This window comes from Pezoporus occidentalis, unplaced genomic scaffold, assembly GCF_034315485.1.
Source record: "Pezoporus occidentalis ecotype Australia unplaced genomic scaffold, CSIRO_AGI_Poc_V1 ctg259, whole genome shotgun sequence".
Lineage (NCBI taxonomy): Eukaryota > Metazoa > Chordata > Aves > Psittaciformes > Psittacidae > Pezoporus > Pezoporus occidentalis.
Genome location: NW_026914491.1, coordinates 545005 through 564615, shown reverse-complemented (window position 1 = coordinate 564615; position 19611 = coordinate 545005). Strand labels below are relative to the sequence as shown.

The 19611-nt window shown below is 62.8% G+C and overlaps 1 protein-coding gene and 1 long non-coding RNA gene across 5 annotated transcripts; one reads left to right on the top strand and one right to left on the bottom strand.

Annotated features, from left to right (window-relative positions):
* Positions 1–701: 701 nt before the first annotated feature.
* KIAA1755 (KIAA1755 ortholog) lies at positions 702–12682 on the top strand. Of its 4 annotated transcripts, none has more exons than XM_062623813.1 (14): positions 702–1066; positions 4037–4234; positions 4634–5867; positions 5965–6135; positions 6645–6768; positions 7081–7174; positions 7615–7701; positions 8274–8390; positions 8733–8831; positions 9048–9196; positions 9875–10013; positions 10231–10353; positions 11053–11244; positions 11325–12682. In XM_062623813.1, exons 1-14 carry the CDS (start codon positions 1064–1066, stop codon positions 12222–12224), a joined length of 3630 nt encoding a protein of 1209 aa, XP_062479797.1. In that variant the 5' UTR covers positions 702–1063; the 3' UTR covers positions 12225–12682. The 4 variants fall into 4 exon arrangements, with proteins under 4 accessions (XP_062479797.1, XP_062479796.1, XP_062479798.1 ...); XM_062623814.1 differs by lacking the exon at positions 702–1066 and adding an exon at positions 3133–3961; XM_062623812.1 differs by lacking the exon at positions 702–1066 and having other exon boundaries at positions 3132–4234.
* On the bottom strand, positions 2392–8954 carry LOC134166296 (uncharacterized). The gene is made up of 3 exons (XR_009965819.1): positions 8712–8954; positions 7538–7744; positions 2392–2736 (listed from the first exon to the last, which is right to left on the bottom strand). It is a non-coding gene; the product is annotated as an uncharacterized LOC134166296 (long non-coding RNA).
* Positions 12683–19611: the final 6929 nt, after the last annotated feature.

Genomic DNA, 19611 nt, shown 5'->3' with positions numbered 1-19611 from the left:
GCAATCGCAGGGTGCTGGCGCCGTGCTCTGTCCGGCTGAGCCAGCAGCGCAGCTGGACCTCCTCCTGTCTCGCCGTGTTTGCACAGCCTGTCCTTTGGCTGCTCGCTGCTCCCTGGACAAACGTTCCTTATCCAGACTGCCCCAGCGGGCCATGCTGTGGCCATCCCACCCATCCCTGGTCCCATCCCAGACCCAGTCATGACAGGGGGAGCGTCCAGCCCAAGCTGTGCGAGCAGCGGCACTTTGCACTGGGATAGACCAAATCTGTGGCTTTGGCTCGTGCGCTGGTTGTTTTTGTACAACTTCTGGCTGCTAAATCACACCATTCTGCCTCCGAGTAGGTACTTTCCATGCTGGAACAGCCCAAAAAGCCGTCAGAGCCACTTTTAATCAGCTGCGCTTTGGGCCAACTGCGAAACGCGAGCTGCGAGCTGTGATTTGAACACAGACCAGCCCCGATGGTTCCCATCAGCACCGGCCTGTGTTTGTTTAACGAGAGGTACCCGCCGAGCGCTGCACGCCCGGTTGTGTGCGCACACTCACGCACACGCAGCCCTGTGCTCCTCCCGGTGCTGGGAAGGATCCCGGGAGCCGGAGCTGCCCCCCCCCGGGGGTCCTACACATCCCCCCCGCTCCCCGATCCGACCGGGGGGACGGAGCCGCAGCGGCTCCCGCCCCATCCCGCCCGGGGCCACCGGCGGGGTCCGGGGGGGTCCCCAGGAGGAGCCGCCTCCTCGGTTGTGCTCCTCGGTCCCCCCGGGCCGGGGCAGCCCCTCCCCCGCTCCGCCCCGCCGCTCTCGCGCTTTCTGCGCCTTTTCTTTTTCTTTTTTTCCCTTCTTTTTTCCCCCAGAAGGGGCGCGGCCGGAGCCGGCCTGGGCCGGGGGGGCCGGGGAGGGGGGACCGGGGCTGCCCGTCCCCGCCCGCAGCGCGGGAGGAGCCGCCGGGGGAGCGGCGAGCGGCAGCACCGGGCCGGGGGACACCGGGCTGGGGTCAGCGCTCGGCCCCGGCGAGGACCAGGGAGGGGACGGCTGGTGCCAGGCCCCTCCGCCACTTCCCACCCAACATGGTAATTCCTTCTCTTTTCCTATCCTTCCCCTTGCCCTGCCCTGCGAGAGCCCACGGGACCCTGTGAGCATCCACGGGCACCCATGGGCCATGGCCTCTCCTGAGCTATGGGGCCATTGGGGCAGGGCGCATGCGGGTGGCATCCCGGGATGCTTGAACACCCCTGTGAAGTCTGGCTGGGGAATGGGGTGCAAGAAGCAGGTGCTACCGCGTGAATCATGCCCGATGTGCAGGTACAGGATGCTCAGTGGGTCCCAGGGCTTGTTTGTCCCCATTGCTGTGGGTTCATGGGCGATGCTGTGCTGGGCTCGGGGGGTCGATAGCATTCACTGTCTGCATCGTGCGCTGCCAAAGTTGCTGCCAGTGAGAGCTGTGGGAGAGCCAGAGGAATTGTTATTCAGAGCTGGTCTCAACACTCAAACCTCGCTCCTTCCTGAGAGGAGGGAGAAGGGGGATGGAGCTGAGTCACCCCATGTATGAGTTAAGCAACTTTCCAGCACCAGAACACCAAAGCTCGGCTGGCCTTGTTGGTGTAAACCACTTTAAAAATATGGGTATTTGGGGAGAAATATCAATCTCTATTTAACAGCACTTTGGCTTATTAAAATGGAAATGGCTTTGCAAATGTAAATCTCCTTATGCTCCCTAATGCCTTTTGTTTCGGTTCCACGCTCACCCGCAGCTGGTGGAGGGACCTGGGCTGATGGTTGTTCTGGTTGGTCTGGGTTTCCAGCACTCCCTGGCAGGCCGGGGCCTGGCATCTCCCACCGTGGTTGCCCCTCAAGCCTCCCGCTGTGGTGAAGTGCTTTGTGACACTCAGGGAACATTCCTAGGCATTCCAGGCCAAACTTCCCCAGCACAACCCAGGCTGTGTCTGGAGCCTCCATCAGCCCGCAGCTCCCCGCTGCTGGATGAAGTCCTGGGTGGTTTTGTTCCACGGACAAGGAAGCGGCTTTGTTGACTCAGTGGATCCATCCTCCGCATGCTGTGGGGTTCTGGTGATGGTTGGGAAGATCCTTTTTCCCCTGCAGTGGGGCTGCCCCTCCCCAGGCACCCCAAGTTCACTTTACCCAAGGCAGGGGACCAGGGAGCTGGGATGCATGTGCTGAGGCCAGGGAGGCTGCTCAGGGTTTGAGGGGCCAGTGTCACCAGAGATGATGGCAGTGGGTTGGAGCAGCTGGAAGTATGTGCCTTTGCCCCACCAGACCATGGCTGAGCCAGGGAATGGCCGGGTTTGGGGCTGCCCATCACCCCGTGGTGCAGCCTGCCCTGAGCAGAGTTCCTGGCTTTTCCTTCTGGTTTTACTTGCTTTATCAGTGCCACGAGTTTGGTTTCAAGAGAGCTGGTTCTGTGTGTGCCAGGGCTGTGTATGGGTGACCCTGGGCAGGGCGCAGAGCTGGCTCATCTCTCTGGGCAGCATTAGGAGCTGGATGGGTCGCTGCGGATGGTGACCCTGTAGAGGCAGAGCTGGGAGCTGGGCTTTACCCTGCGGTGGGGCTGTTCCAGAGCCAGGCTCCAGTCCCTCCTGGGAGCTGCACAAGGCAAGAGCAAGCATGAGAAGACCAATGGTCCAACAGCCACCAGCCTGGCAGGGGCGTCCACTTAGAGCCCATGGCCCTGAGAAGGGACTTGCTCTCCTGCTCTCCCACCAGGCCCAAGGGCAGGAGATTCCTGTGTGGACACAAAGTCAAGAATTATCCAGAGCATGACTGCAAAGTGCTTTAGCTAAAGCGCATTAAAGCTAATTAAGCTGAATTAACCAAGGTCACTATCTCTGTATGGGCTCACAGGCCAAGGATTAGCTGCCTGAAACTAATGCTCACCTTTAGCTCACCCCACCTTCAGCTCATCCCACCTTCCCACCCCAGAGTGCAGGGATGACAGCGAGCTGTCCTCCGCTGTTAAATCCAGAGCCCACCCCAGGAGATGGGCTCGGCTGTGCTGTGACTGCAGCCAGCGGCAGGGCTGGTGGCTCCCTGGTACTCAACAGGCAGAGGTACCACATTGTGCTCTGCAGGAGGAGGAGGACTGGTGGCCCACTGCAGAGGGGCAGATCCGCATTCAGCCAGGCTGGGCCTGACCCTGCTCCACACAGACCTGCACCTCTCCTGCTGCAGCTCCACTTCCAGCCCCCAGCACCGGCACAGCAGTTTTGTGTGTTGGAGCCTCTCCTGCAGAGATACTGGCCAAGGAGCTGGAGGAGCCCCTGTGTGTCCCGTGGCTCGTTTCAGCAGCCGTGTCTGTCTGCAGTCACCCGGCACTGCCTGCAGTGATGCTGGGGTTTAACAGGAGCTGGCTGATGGCTCCTCCACGCATTGGCTGCGCCAGCCGGGTCTGCACGGCCAATGTCTCCTGCAGGGCTGGGAGAGCCAACTTGGAGCCCCCAGTTTACACATGGCACAAAGCAGTGTCCTCATCCTCATCCCAGTCTGGAAGCGCAGGGAGGGGGCTGTGACCCAGCAGAGCGATTCCCAGAAAAAGCCTGGAGGATCGATGTAGAGTTCAGTGAATTCAGTGATGAGAGTGAACCAAAACACCCAATCCATCTTCCCATGTTTGTCCTTCCTCCCATCTGCTGCATTCCTGCAGCGCTGCTGAGCCCGGCACATCCCCAAGCTCTGCTCTGCGTCTGGCTCAGCTTAACCCCTTGGCTGCTGCAGCTCCTCCGCCTCCGCATGGCCCCATTCCCAAGCTCCTTTCTCAGGCTCCTTAAACCACAGCCCGGCGCTGGGAACCAGACCCGGCCGTGCTCCTGCCCCTGGGCTGTGCAGTGCTTGGGGTGCTCCGTGCCCGGATCATTCCCAGCTTCCAGCACAGGAAGGTTTGGAGCCCCCGAGCTCAGCACGTTGCCGGTGTGGGCACAGAGGGACCCGGCCGAGGCACAGCACACGGGATGGTGGGCATGGGATGTGTGGGGTCAGTGCCCCATTGCGGGGCTGCTGTCCCCACCGGTGACACTTTCCTCCCGCAGGATGCCGGCTCCCTGGATGCAGCGGTGCAGGGCGCCCTCCAGGCCCTCTACCCGCCCTTCGACGCCACGGCCCCCACGGTGCTGGGGCAAGTCTTCCGGCTGCTGGAGACCAGCTACCAGGGTGATGGGCTCTGCTGCCTGCTCCAGTTCCTCATCCCAGCCAAGCGCCTCTTCGAGCACGTCCGGCAGGCAGCCTGCGTAAGCCTGTGCACTCCCTCTGCATCTCCCCTCCTGTCCCCATCCCCTCCCTAAAGGGGACCACGGTGCATCCAGCTCCCTGGGAGGGCTCCAGCACTGAGCCTGGCACATGCAGTTCCTGCAATAGGGGCAGAGGGACTGGGGGGTCACCTTGTCTTGTCTCTGGAGAGGCTCTGACAGAGGTTTCACCTCTGTTAGCACATGGGGAGCACACAGCAGCGGGTGGGCTTGCAGGGCTCTGCTATGGCTCAGCCTAGGGATATCCCATTGGGTCATGGGGCTCATCAATCCCCACCATGGAACTGCAGAGCTGGGTAGTGAGAGTGCATGGGGCTGGCTGGGAGGGTCTGGAGCTGGTGGGGGCTCTCGCTCACGCGCTGTGTTCTTCCTCCCTCCCAGGCTCCCTACTTTAACTGCATCTTTCTCCATGAAGGCTGGCCCTTGTGTCTGCACGAGAAGGTGGTCGTGCACCTCGCGCCGCTCAACCCGCTCCTGCTGCGCCCTGGGGACTTCTACCTGCAGGCAGAGCCGTGCGAGGAGCACTCGGCGCGCATCGTCCTCAAGCACCTCTCCCAGGACCTGTGCACGGTGGAGGAGATGCCGGTCCCCGAGGCTGCCTACGCGCTGCTCTTCACCAACGAGTGGCTGGAGGAGATCAACGGCGGCCGGGCCGGAGCCCCCCTGCAAACCTGCCTGGTGGCCACTGAGAATGGCATCGCCCCGCTGCCGTGGAGCAGCATTGCCACACCGGAGTTCATCGACAAGCCCAAGGCTGCCGCTGATGGGATGTCTGTGGACACCCAGCATGACCCTGCTTCTGAAGCTGCAGTCGAGTCAGCAACACCCAGCGTGCCCGTGCCCCACGGCAAGGCAGGCATCCCCGGGCCCTATAGCAACGTTGTGGGCACCATCCCGGGCTGCAAGGGCACCTCTCGGAAGTCGAGCCAGGGAAAATACCCGGGACTGATCAAGGTGGACCAGGCTGGGCTGCGGAAGAAGCCGAGCGCGCTGGCCATGCCCAGCCTCTGCGAGATCATCAGCCAGAACCTGGAGGGGGAGTACGTGGACCTGCTGGAGCTGTCCCCGGAGCAGATGGGCCTCCTGGCCAGGTCCCTGCCGGCGGGTGCCGGGAACAAGGCTGCGCTCCGCTGTGTGAACGGGGGTCCCTGCGGGGCGACACCGAGCTCGGAGGAGGGTCCCTGCACCCCGTGCCTGGGGCAGGAGCTGAGCCGGGAGCCGGGGCCACACGGGCCACGGTGCCGCCACCGCGACTCGTACCTGGCGGCGCTGCAGAACCCGGTGAGCTTCGGCGCCGGGCTGATGGCTGCCATCCTGGAGGAGCCGGACGGCCCCGGCCCCGAGCCGCCCCCCGCTGCTCCCCGTGAGAGCCCCGCGCAGCGCGGGATGGGGGCCGGCAGCCCCACGCTCCTCACCCCCCGAGCCCAGGCAGGGGCGCGGCAGAGCAGCCCCCGGCTGCCCCAGGGCTCCGGCCACAAGTTCTCCTTCCTGAAGGGGCCCCGGCTCGGGGCGGCCCCTGGGGATGAAAGAGCCGGCAGCCAGCAGGAAGGGGCCTGGAGGAAGATGTCTGCCATCTACTCGCCCAGGATGGGCAGAGCCAAGGCAGGCGGGAAAGGTACCGGCCGAGCAGGGCTGTGGGACCTGTGCAGGGGGTTTGCATTCCCCTGCCTCGTTGCACATTATCAGCTCCTCTCCTCTGTCCCCATGGGCAGGTTCGGATGTGGCAGCCCCTGCCCCTGCGGAGGAACGACCCATGGAAAGCTCCGGCTGTAAGAATGGACCCTCCATGCCCAGCACCAGCACCAGCACTGTGGGCTTGGAGCCGCCGGCCTGGCAGGACCTGCACACGGGGCTGCTGCACTCGGGCATCGTGTGCCTGCCAGGTATCACCAGCGCCGCGACCCGCGGATGTCGGGATTGGGCTCCAGAGGGAGAGCACTGAGCTGCTGGAGGGAGGTCCTGGGGCTCTGCTGGAGCAGGGGGAAATTTTCTTTCATCTGGGCAAAAAGAATGAGAACCATAAAAACAAGCAGCCTGCTCGGAGCAGCTGCCCCATCCCCAGCTGCACCGAGCCCTCCCACACCATTCCTCACCAGTGAAGCCGCTCAGCTTTAGCTGCCAAGCACTAAACATTTGGCTTCTCCTTCTTCCCAAGAGCTGCAGAACGGTGACAAAACCGTTTCCTTCGGGAGCAGCACACAGGCAGCTCTGCCCTGCCATTTCCAGGGCTGGTTCCTGCCGAGAGCCCTCCGGAGGGCTGGGGTGCGGGGGCCGCTGCTGAGCCCCCGAGCCCAGACAGGGCAGAGCCCGCTCCTGCAGCCATGGGCAGCCCCGGCCCCTGGGGCTGGAGCCCGCAGCGGCTCCGGGGGGTCACGCACCCCTTTCCCTGCAGGCAGCTCGGACAGGCAGGGCAGGGCCCTGCTCCAGGTGACCACCGGCGGCAGCGCCTGGGGGGCCGCGTGGTGCTCGGCCGCTGAGCTGGGGACGCTCATCCTCTACCTCTGCTCCATCGCCAGGTAAGGGCTGGGGGAGCTGCCATGGGCCCCCCGCCTGCTCCCCGGCTCAGGGTCCCAGGCAGCCCCTGGCCAAGCAGGGCTGGATGCCCAGCAGCCGGCATGTCCACAGAGCCCCTCCTGCAGCCACCCGCGGGGACCCTGTACCCTGCCTCTATGAGGTCTGGCCCTGCCCTCGCCTCAGGCATCCCACAGGGAAAAGGCCATTGCTTGTGGCTGCCGGTTCCTGCCTGCCTAGAGCCATGGGACCGGGCTTGGAGTGGGTCCTACCTGAGGACTTCGTGTGCTGCCTCCTGCTTTGTCTCCCCTTGCCAGGCAAGACACGAAGGACGCCGGGCTGACCGTCGTGGTGGATGCCAGGAAGCAGCCGCCTGCTCCTGTCCTGTTCTCTGCCCTCCGCTCTGCCCAGGTACTCCATGCTCCACACCCCCACGCACAGATGTGCTGGGGTGGGGGGTCCGTGCCTGGGAGCCAGTGCTGCTGGGGGGGCCTGTGCTGTCTTGGGGCTGTGGGTCCTCCCTGCCAGGGCACCCTTTGCCTCTGTGTGCTCAGGGCTTGGCTGCAGCCTGCCCAGTGAATCCCACACCAGCCCCAGTGCTCTCTGCGTGCAGAAGCACCGCTGGTGCAAGCAAAAGGCTTTGCTCACAAGGCTCTTTCCGTGGGTCCTTTCTGCCAGGGAGCTGGTGGCTGGGACAGGGTTACGGCCCGAGCGACTCATTTCTGTTCCCCACACCAGTGAGCTCAGGAGCCTCTTCCTTTGTAACTGACTCACCAGCCCCAGCTGAGCTGGGCAGCCCCGAGGGCTGCACCACGGGGTTTGCCATTTGGGGTGGTGACTCCTCCCCGCAGAGCATCTCACCGGGCTGCATCCACACCGTGCTGCTGCTGGCCGAGAAGGAGCTGGTCACGCACCGCGAGAAGCTGCCCGGGGTGCAGGTGAGCCTGTCCCTGCCCCCTCCTCCTGTCCCCACGTTGTCTCCTGTGGGAAGAGCAGAGCGAGGGTGAGCGGAGCCTCCTGCCACAGGGGATCCTCTGTGCCCTTTACCTGGAGGCCCCAGTTCCCAGCTGGGGAACCCCAGGCAGAGCAGCACCTCAGTGGGGCTTGTCCCTCCATGGGGGTCCCTGGGCTTGCAGCAGGCAAAAGCTGTCCCAGGGCAGCCAGCGCCTTCCCTGTTACCTCCAGCGCCTGGACACGGGCACTGGGATAATAAACCTAAACTTGGGTTTATTCCTTTCGTGCTGCTCGGGTTAATGTGCAATATTAGTGATCACCTAGCTGCGCTGTCGTGGCAGGTCATTGTGGTCCAGTGATCTCCCGTGCATTCAAACACGATGGGGAGGCCGGGGGATGCTCCGAGTGGAGCTGTCACACGTGGTGCTCCCAGGGCCAACCCGCTGGTTACCAGGACAGGGTGCTCAGGGCAGGAGGGGCTGTGCCCCTGCTCCAGGCTCTCCCTGGGGGTGTCCCTGTGTCGGTCCCGCAGCGCTCACCCGCCCCGTGCCCGCAGGTGGAGTCGCTGCCGTCGCTGAAGGCTCTGGGCCGCTTCGTCGACAGCTCCCAGCTGACACCGGAGCTGGACGGTGCCTTCCCCTACAGCCACGGCGAGTGGGTGCAGTTCTTCCAGGTGTCTGTTTCCACGCCATGAGCCACAGCCTCACCTCCCTGCAGTGCCCCTTTCCCCACCTCTCCTCCCCACCTCTCACCCCCGCCACCGCTTCCATGTCGCACATCCCCGAAAATCAATGGGAAAGCCCAGGAGAGAGCTCTGAGTGCAGGAGGGCAGCCCCCTCCTGCCTGCTCCTGCCTGCAACTGCCCATCCACCTCCACGCTCCCTTCCTCAGATTTAACCCAGTGCCCCACGGCATTCCCTGCTCTGGCCTGGCACCGCTCCTTCTCCTCCTCACAGGCAGGCTGCCCTCCTGCCCCCCTGCCCACCCCACTGACCTGCTGTGTGTCCACCCACAGAAACTGCATCCCTTCACGGCCAGCCTCCGGCGGGCATCGGAGCTGCTGCGGAGCTGCATCCAGGAGCTGCAGAGTGGCAACACGCTGGTGGTGACACAGGTAAAGGAGGGGACGCAGGTAACGGCGGGATGCAGCACTGCAGGTTGCAGTGCCCATCTGTAGTCCAACAGAGCCACATTTCACCACGGTTGCTCAAAACTCGGTGCAGCCGCTCCCTGACCAGCCATGGGGCTGTCCCTGCCCCCTTGGCTGGTCCCTGCATGCGATGGGAGCTGCTGCACCCCAGGTGAGAGCGTGCCCAACCTTCCCTTGCAGGATGCGGGCGCCTGCATCGGGAGGCACCGGGAGCTGATGCGGAGGGTGCTGAGCGATGCGCCGCTGGTGTGGGTGCAGCGCGAGGGGGGGGCCGTGCTGGCCAGGCTGCGCAGGGAGGCCGCCCGGCTCCGCACCTCGGCCCACGTCAGGTAGGACGGGATGGGTTCACCTCGGAGAGCGGCCAGCACCGGGGACCCCCGGCTGCCTCCTGGCTGCAGAGCCACCGCCGCAGGAACCCCGTGTCCGCAGGAGCTCCGGCTTCCTCCCAGCACGCCCGGGCTCCCTCCTGCCCTGCAGGCTCGTGTCGGGGCCCGCAGCGGCTCCCGCGGGCTGCTCTCAGGCACAGCCGCTAGATGGGGCCCGGCCCCGGCGGTGCCGCTCGCGCCCGCAGCCCGTCCATGCCGGCAGCGTGAATCCCGTGCTCCTGCTCCCTCCTCTCCCCGGGGGCACGGGAAGCCAACGCTTTCCCGTCCCACGTTCCCCAACCTTCACCTTGCTCCGTGGATGGGGAGATGTCGGCACGCGAAAGGTGCTCCTGGCGTGCGGCGCTGGAGATGCTGCCCAGCACACAGCTGGGAGTGTCCTCACGTCCTAGGTGGGCTCCAGGGATATGCGTGGCAGGAGATCCATGGTTGGCTCCCAACGCAGGCACCTGCCCGCATCTCTCCATCTGCACGTGCTGGGTCATTGCACATCTGATCCCCGCTTTCCGCATGGCCACATGCCCGCTCCCGGGCGCTGCCCCATCCAGTCCTGCCCACCGGGAGCTGCCGCAGCTCGCCTGGCAGCACCCAGCACTGATGGCCCCCCTCGTCCCCAACCACCAGGACCAGCATGGAGTCGGCCGAGGCGCTGTACAATCAGCTGGAGGAAGAGCTTCATGACCTGGTGTTCCAGTCCAACAGCTCCCTGGAGCGCCTGGAGTTCCTCCGGAAGGTGCGGGAGCTGGAGGCTGAGTTCAGCAAGGTGAGGTGGTCCTGCTCTGGGTGCAGCGGGATGCATTGTCCTCTGCGGTGCTCCCGCAGCTGAGCACTTCAGGCGCGTTTCCCTGGGGTTTGCTGGTGAAGGAAGCCCGGAGAGCAACAGGATTGCCCGAGCTTTGATTTTCACTAGAGGCGAGCGGGGCGGGATGCTCCGGTGGGGAAGGAAGGGGAGGTGCTGCTGACCCCGCTCTCTCTTGCAGCTGGGGCTGTGGCTGGACGGGGAGGCAGCGGCACGGCTGCAGGAGATGGGTGCTGAGGAGTGGAGCCCCGAGAGCTTCCTGGGGTCTGACGAGCAGTTCAACGAGTTCCTCGCCCAGGCAACAGTATGTTCGAGAGGGTTTTCTGTAACACGAGTCCCTGGGGCAGCTCCGGGCCCTGCCTGGTGCTGGGCAGACATCACCAAATTAGAAACATTTGAATGTCGTAACAAAGCTGGATAGGATCAGCCCAAATCCCCCAGCTCTGGCAATCGCGGCTGTGCCCAGGCTGGCCGGGTGGAGGTCAAGCTGCAGTCTTCAGGCCCCACTTTACCAGGGTCTTTGGGCAGCCTTGTTCCAGTGAGAGGGAAGCTGTGTGGCTCCTGGTTGCGCTTTGGGCTGGGGTTGCTGTCCCCAGCCCCTGCTGTGCTCTGTCCTTCACAGCCCCCTTCGTCTCGCAGAGCCTGGGTGTCCATCAGACAGCAGATAATGTGGTGCCAGGCTTTTGTTCATCCCATAGCCCACTGGCTGCATGCACCGCAGGGAGGATGAGGCAAAGTGACTCCACTCGGGACAGGGCGATGCACTTGGAGCATTCTGAGGCTAGCAGAGCTCAGGCTCAAGGACAGAGCTCAGAGCTCCGCTCAGGACAGAGCAGAGCTTTGGAGAGCCTGGTTCTATTTGCTTCTTCTCGCCCACAAACGTTTGCAGTGCGGCCCTGGTCGTGCCACCAAATGATCTTCACCATATCCTGCTCGCCCATCCCATCGTGGGGTCAGTGCCGTTCCCGAACATGGAGCTTGCTCTTTCCTCCTGTCCCTGCAGGCTCAGTACCGGCACGGCCTGGTGCTGTGTCAGGAGGCAGCTGAGGTCCAAGGCGCAGCTTTCCCAGAGGCAGACCTCTTCCAGGCGGCCGTGGCCCTTTTCCGGACGAAGCTGACGAGCTTCCACAGGCAGGTGGAACGGCGCCAGGCGGAGCGGGAGCTGCTGCGGGACCTCGGATGCTTCTCCAGCAAGGTGGGAGCTCGGGCTCTGCTCCGGGGGGAGCCGGCGCCGTGGCGCAGCCCGGGCATGGCCACACTTCCCTTCTGTTCCAGATCAGGGGGCTGAAGCTGGGCTGCGGGCAGTGCCCGGGGCGGGGGAAGCGCGAGGAGGGCCGGGCGCTGCAGGGCCTGCAGAGCTCCTTCCAGAAGCTGTTGGTGGAGTTCGCCCTGGAGAAGCTGCAGGAGATGAAGGCTCAGGTGCGCAGGATGCGGAGCAGCCCCGCGCTGGCAGCCTGGACCGAGGCACGGCACCGGTACCAGGAGACGCGGCAGGTCCTGGAGGAGATGCTGGCAGAGCTGCAGGAGGCCTGGGGAGCTGAGGCCGAGGGGCACGGAGGCTCCTTCAGCTGCCCCGGCTCGGGGTCTGCTGCCCCTTGCGAGGGAGCTCCTGAGCCAGCGGTGCCAGGGGAGCAACCAGAGGCCGGTGCCGGGACAGGACAGCCCCGGGCCAGCAGCGCTCCCAGCCCCTCACTGGCTGCGGAGCCAAGTTCCCCGCAGCCCCACGGCCATCAGGGGCCGGAGGGTGATCCTGCCTCTCACCACTGCGCCTCTGCCAACACCTCCCTCCCCAAACCCGAGAGCGGAGCCTGCCCGGGCGCTGCAGGACTCACCCACAGCAGCCGGGCCCTCCAGAGACATCCCCTCACCGCGCCGGCCCGGGCGCGTCTTCCAGGCACCGACCCTCCGTGTCCCGCGGCCGTGCCCCCCGGGGCTGTCACACGTGGTCCATCCGCCCATAAGCGGGCAGAATACTTCCAGGTTTCCAGCCAGAGCAGCTTCTCCTCTGAAGACTCCGACTCGCAGAACTCCACCGAGGACGCCCCGGCACCGAGCCTGGCCTTGTCCTGGGACCTGCAGAGCCCAAGACCACGTTGCCCCCCCGAAAAGCCCTCCCAGATCATTTACCTGGAGAACCACCACACCGAGAGTCCAGCTAAAGCAAATGCCAAGTAAGCAGTCCCAGTCAGGGCTGTTTCTGCGCAGTGGTTGAGGTATCCATCACCAGCTGGATGGGACATCCCATGCTCGGAGGTGGGGTCTGCTGCTGCTCCAGCATCCTTCAGTTTCCTGTCCTTTTTCTCACCCCACCGTGGTGCAGCACTGACTTCATGGCTACGAGGTCTGTTAATACTCTAATAGCTGTGTAGTAACCCTCACCTAAAGTGCACTTATCCCTACAAGCAGTTCCTGGAACAGCGGTTCCCCGCAGGCAGGAGCCAGGCTTGGAGCATCCATGGGGAGCACAGACGTGGGCTGGGGTGCACTGATCCCACCACGCTCTGCCGGGCAGTTTGCCTGTCCCTGCGCCGCTGCTGCAGCCCTGGCCAGGTGACAGCAACAGGCATTTTGTGCGTGTGCTCTCGTTGACATGGGACTAACGATATTAACGCTAATAAACCCGAAGAGAAGCACCCGCTGTGGTCCTTGTGTCCTGCAGAGAGCCAGGCACTGGGCTGCTCGCCCAGGCTCCAGGGCCAACAGCAGCCAGTGCCATGGCAAAGCCTCCCGGTGCCGCCGCACAGCTCTGCCCGCAGCCCGGCTCTGCTGCCAGCATCCTGCTGCCGGCTGGATGCTCCTGCTCACACCGCTGCTGGCTCATCCAGGCCCTGCCTGGGGGTTGAAGGGGGGTTAAATGGGGGTTTAATGGGGGTTAAATGCCTCCGTCTCCCGTTCTCACTCCCATCCTACCCCCTCCCCAGTACACGCGAGGGTGGTGTCTCCTGCCCAGCCTCCCCACTCACTGGGAACGCGCTGTCCCAAAGCCTCGGGGGACCTGGCTGGGCTGGGAGCGACTTCATCGATCCATCACCATCCAAACCAGCCCCAGGTCCCCGGGGATCCCAGCCCCCCGGCGCATCCCGCCTGTTTGGGCTGGGATGCTGGGATGGGGACAGGCGGTGCAGGCCAGGGCACGGCGCCACCCCCCGCCGGCAGCTCACCATGAGCTAATCGAGGGACACTGGAGAAGCAGCAGCATCTCCTGCAAAGGCCACTGCAGAAAACACTCCCCTCCTCCCAGGCACGGCACGGTCATGGCTCGCGGCCCTGTGTGATGCTGCTCCTCGGCAAAGGGCACTTGCCCATCCCAGCGCTCATGAGCATCACTCATACCCCCCTCAGCCTTGTTTGTGCCAAATCTCCAGGCCAAGCCCCACTGAGCTCCCCTCGGAGGCTGCGGTCCCAGCACCCCCGAGCCTGTGCTCCTGCCCAGGTCATTAGCACAGTATTAATGAAGGCTGATCCCAGCGGCTCCCCAGGCTGGGGACCTCCTGCCCCTCACTTCTCCCAGTCCTACTCACTCTGCTCTTTGCTCCTTACAGTTTTCAAACCTGCTCCAGCACAAGCCCCAGTTTCCCTGGCAGCACTTCTATCACTGCTTGACTGAAATCCCAGTGTCTGAGTCCCATGCCATCCACCCGAGCATCACTGCTCCCATCCCCACTCCATCCATCCACATGTCCCTGCTCCCCATCCCCACACACACTGGTGAAATCCGTGCCCATCTGGATGGCACCCAGCTCACTGCAAGACTGCAAGTCTGTTCTACCTCCAAAAGCATTTAAATCCCAGCCTGGCAGTTGCCTCCATTTTCTGCTCTTCCAGCAGCTGGTGTGCTCTATCATCCCATTACACTCTCGCCTCTGCAGCACGCTGAAGCAGCAGCACACCTCCAAATTCCTCTTTGGACACCAACTCTCTTCTGGCATTTCACAAACTCTTGGCTTTGGAAGGCCGTGTTAGGGGCTGAGCTCAGCCCTGCGACCAGCACAGCACACACATCCCAGCCGGGGTCTGTGGCGGTGCCGCGCGGGCTGGACACATCGTCCATGTTAACTCATGTCCCTGGGAAAAGGCTGACCATGCTGCTGAGGAGCTGCATCAGCTTGCTCAGCACCAGGACGGGGAGCATCCCTCCCGCTGCTCCTGCCATGTCCAGGGAGTTCAAAGGGTGTTCAAGGCCAGGCTGGACACAGGGGCTTGGAGCAAGCTGCTCCAGTGGAAGGGGTCCCTGCCCGTGGCAGGGGTTGGAGCTGGAGGAGCTTTAAGGTCCCTTCCAACCCAAACCATCCATGGTTCTAGGATTCTAAATAGGTATCAAAAATGAACCACTGTGCACATTGAACAAGAGCAAGGAAGAGGGATGAGAACAGTATTGCCATCATTGCATACAAACCCCTGGCTGCGCTGTCACTGGCTGAGCATCCCCATCCACAGCTGAGGCTGCCTTTCATGGCTCTGGATGCTCCTGGAGTCACAGCGCTGCCAGGCTGGGAAGAGGCTAAAGTGCTAATCAATACTTTTGTCATTTGGGGGATTGATTATTCTAATTCCTTCAGGAGCCGTCCAGCCAGGCTGCGAACAGAGCTGCTGGTGCCAGCCGGATCGGGATCGCGTTTATCCCATCCTATCATTCAGGAGATGAAACCTCTCCAGCGGCCATGAGTAAAATGTCATTGATTCCAAAGTGCTTTGCCTGTTTCTAGGAATAACAGCTCCAGTGCCCCAGAGGACGGTTTATGCTTTGCCATTCTCCTGTGCCGTTTCCAGTGGTGATACAAGGTCAGAGGCTGAAATGACCCAAACCTGTGAAGGGTAAAAGTGGCCGGGGCTGAGCCTTGGGCTCGACAGCTGTGTTGGGAAGCTGCCTCTTAACTGGGGCAAGCAAAGTCTGCTTTAGCTTCCACACTGAAATGAAGGGGGTGCTCACCACCCTTCATTTGACCTGTGTTTAAATAGCCAGGAGAGCTTTGGAAAGGAAAAGTTGGGACTTTTTCGGTTTCTAGGAAAGGAGGAACAGCACTTTGCCATGGAGAAACAATCATCTTCCAGCATGGAATTCCAGATGGAATTCAGATTTTCTGACTAAAGCAATGACTTTCCTGGTCTTCTTCCAAAAGAAAAAAAAAAAAAGGATATTTTGCAAATCCTGAGATTATCTGATAACAGAAGGAGAATTTCCGGCCCCTCGCTGGAGGGTGAAGCGTTTCCTGGAGGAGCCCTTGGCTGCCCCACACCACAGCCGATGCCTCCCACCAAAAAGGGGTTTTGCAACAATATTGCACAATTGCTGGTCCCTCAGCACGTAATTTATGGCTCCGGGTCTGCCCAATTAAGCTGTAGCCTTTCAGGAAAGGCAAGTGCTGGAGTTATGTCAGGGGAACCGCAGCCAGTCCAGCCCCTCGACGGGCTCTGCAATGCCCAGGAAAGGCTTCCTTCCAAAGGAAAAGAGGCAATAACTGATCAATGCAGAAGATGCCAAACGCTGCCTGGAGCCAGGGATGGGCTGTGGGTCTGGGGAGGACCCCAGCTCCGGGCACTGTCCCCCTGTTCTCAAGGGCAGCTTTCCCCCGCAGCACTGAGCAGGCAGCTCTGTCCATCGTTGGCAACTCACAGAACCAGAGTGGTTTGGGTTGGAAGGGACCTTAAAGCTCCTCCAGCTCCAACCCCTGCCACAGGCAGGGACCCCTTCCACTGGAGCAGTTTGCTCCAAGCCCCTGTGTCCAACCTGGCCTTGAGCACTGCCAGGGATGGGGCAGCCACAGCTTCTCTGGGCACCCTGTGCCAGCGCCTCAGCACCCTCACAGGGAAGAGCTTCTGCCTCAGAGCTCAGCTCAGTCTCCCCTCAGGCAGGTTAAAGCCATTCCCCTTGGCCTGTCCTTACCTGCTGTTGTCCAAAACCCCTCTCCAGGCCTCTTGTAAGCTCTCTTTACTGGAAGACCACTGTCTTCTGCTTCCTCTTCATCCTCCTCCTCACTGCCAAGTTCCCATCAAGCCCTGCCCTCCAGACTGTGGGGGCAGGAGAGACAGAGATCAACCACAGTGACATGGAGGGAAGGGGAAGGAAGAAATGGGCTGGACAAGAGGCACTGGGGCAGCCACGCTCCCAGCCAGAGCCGTGGCCCTGCCCTCACCCGGGTGAGGAGACTGGCACAGGTGATGGGTGGCACAGGAACAACCACGAACAGGACATGAACCCCCCGTCAGGGCCCCCATCGGCTCTGGTGCCAGTGGAGCTGCCACGGGCCCCTTCCCGTGATGACAGCTCCTGGCACGGGGCTCAGCCGCAAACAGCCACGGGCGCTTCAAAGTGCAGGATGAAGGCTTGGCCCCGGCGCAGAGGAAACACCATCGTGCCTGGATCTGCCCTCCCGGGGGTGACCGGGACACCGGGTTCCAGCAGGTAAACAGAGGGAGCCCTTGGGGCAAGAGGCTGAACAGCCACAACATGAAGCAACATCCTTGGCTTCACCAGGGGGCTGGAAGCAGCTGCAGGCACAGGTGTCCCAAAGCAGCTTCCTTACCTCCAAGCTCCTGTTCTAACAGAGCAAACTCAGGTCTCAGCCATCATCAAGCTCCTGGGGAGCTGCGGGGTGGCCATAAGAAATGAACCCCCGAAGAAAGGAGCAATGCTTTGGAACTGGTTTTCCTTTGGGAAAACAGGAAGGGTGAAAGGTAACGCCAAGGGGTCGAGCTCCAAGGGTGGATGGTAAGGGCAGTGTGCTCCGAGGCAGGCAGGGCTGAACCCCAGCTCTGCCCCATCCTGAGGGACTGCTGGAAAACACCAGTGTGACGGCGCTGAGAGGACAGGCGGGGACCACGGGAAGCGCATCCCTCGCGTGTGAGCCCTGTGGGAATCACAGCCTCAGGCACTGACATCCGGACCCGTGCGCTCGCCCAGCAACCCGCGCACGCGATGCACCATGCTGGGAAGCGCAGACCCCTCTGGTTTCCCTCCCACGACACCCACCGGAGCCTGTCCGCAGCCGGGCGGTGGAACCGGCACAACGGGAGCAGGGGAGCTGGGTGGGGTCCAGAAAACTGCTGGGAAATGGCACCGGGAGACTGGAATTCAGCTCACGCCAGGTTCAACCCGCTCAGGCTGCCAAGCGCCTTATCCCTGCTCACAGCTCCCCTGGCAGCACCCTCCTGTGCCCAGCAAGGGACAGGCCTCACACCCACCCTGGGGCCACTGGCACTCGTCTCTGGTCGCATCACTGCTGCTGCCCACAGGTACCTTTGCCCTGGGGCTGTGGGATGGGGCTGCCTCATGCCTGGACCAGGGCAGTGGGAAAATCCTGCCCCAGCTCTCAGGAAAGGATTTATCATGAGACACGGGAGGGGGTTGTGGTTCTCTTGCATAAAAGCACAGACTTGGCCCAAGAACAAGGACGGGGTGTAACAAATTCCTCCTCAGCTCCGCTCAGAAGCACCTTGCCCCAGGGCTGTCCCCACAACCTGGTTATTGGCCTCTGCCCCTCTGGGTGATGCTGGTTCAGCTCCTTGGCTCTGGCCATTTCTCAGGAGCAGCCCCTGTTTTGGTGCATGCCGAGTGCCATGAGCCAGTGCCATGAGCCAGCATCTGCCACCACCAGCACATCCCTCCTTGTGAGCAGAGGATGCTGCAACCACGCCGGGACACTTCCACCAGACTGCAGCACAGGAGCACACCGGGCTGCCTGGACCCGGCTGTGGGGCCAGCTGGGAAAGCCATCTGCTTCTCTTTGGAAAAGCCACTCCTCCCATAGGAAAAGCTCCTCGCTCCACGTGCGGTGTCCTCACAGACCCTGTCTGCCACCACCGCCCTCGGTCGGTCCCTCCAGGTACGAGCAGCTCAGGTTTACCCCAGGGCTGTGCAGTATTTTCCATGCTCACAGAGCAGAGCTCCTCCAAGCTCCGGTGCGGGAGGGGTCACTGCCGCATCCCACGTGCAGGATCCCTGTGGTCAGCCACGAACGCTCCCACCGGCCCCATCATCATGGGCAGAAATGTCTTTCTCACCCTTTAACCTTTCCCCGGGGTCCCGGCCCAGCCCTGCTGGCCCCATTCCGGATCCATCCCCAGCACCCAGCAGTTCAGGGGTGGGATAACGCCGGGGTCCCCACCGAGGACTGCAGCTGCCGAGGGCTGTGTGCAAGGTGAGGAGCACCCGGCTCCCCCGTCCATGCCCTCGGAGCACTCCGGGGCGGGAGCAGCGCCGGCAGCGGGCGGCTCGGACGCCGGTGACAGGGAAGACTCTGTCCCCGCTGAGCGCTGTTTATCTGCCGGCACAAGAGCCTGAGTCAGGACGTGCGGGCGCTGCCGGCTCCCGGCACACACCCAGCAAAGCAAACACGGGCTCTGCCGCGCGGGGCCGGGGGGGCAAAGCCAGCGCTTTGAAGCGGCTCCAGGACGGGGTGGGTGCGAGGGGAGGCGCAGTCCTCGGCCCGGCACCTTGAGCAAATGAGGTATTTTGGGCATCCAGCAGCACAAACACCCTCTTAATGCAGCCCTGTCCTACTGGGGAGAGTAAAAATAGCACCGCCGGTGTGGCTGGCCATCCGTGGGCAGCATTTCCCAGGGCCTGAGCAGACAGATGCGTCTGCATAGGTAGTGGACACTAAAACTGGAAACAAGGGAGGCTTCCCCTCGCTGAGGTGCTGGGATACCCCCGGGGACAGCCGGGCACTCAGCCCCTGCCTCTCCTGACAGGATGCTGGAGCAGGGACAGACGGTTGTTTCCACTCTGTGCTTGGCCAGAAAACAACAGAAGTGAGTCCCTGCAGGCTGAGCAGCACCAGCACCCGACTCACATGGTCCCAAACACCCCAACACCCCTCACAGCAACGAACCGCTCCTGCTGCTGATGCGAGTGGGAAGAGCCTCCTCGCAATGGCTCTGCAGCAGCCGGTGCCATTTTGGACCGCGTGCTGCGCGTTACCGATTAAACACATCCCGTCTGGGCCACAAGGCCAAGTGTGCACACCAAGCACATCCAAGTGTCACACTGGGTAAGGAAGCACGGGCTTGTACAGGCAGAGCCAGACCCTGCACCCTCCAGTGTGAGCCCGAACACAGCAGCACATCACCACAAAGGCTCCTGTACTCGGGAAGCAGTGCTGGGAGCGAGGCCAGCTCGGGGCTGGCAGAACCAGCTGCTGGTGGGGCTGGGGGATCCACGGCCCCCAGCCCTCCCTCGGCCCCGGCAGGGCAGGGGACGCCTGTGCCCCTGGTGCCCAGCACGGTGGAGCAGTGCATGGACAGCTTCTGCGTTACCACCAGCTGCCCCAAGCTTGCCCCCAGTGGGGTTTTGCTGCACTGGCTCCAGCCTCCCCCACAGGTGGTGATGCAGGAGCAGCTCCCGGCCATGGCTGCGGCACCGGCATCAGCTCAGCTCCTTCCCAAGAGATGCTGCCCTTCCAGAGCCCCCCTGCCATAACAGGGCAGCACTGCTGCAAAATCAGCCATGTGCCCCCATAGCATGACCCACACCGGGAGTGCCCAGCGCATGGGGCTTCTCTTGGGTGTCTGCTCTCAGCACGCTCAGACCTTGCTGTGACTGCACCCATGGAGGTGTGGGGTC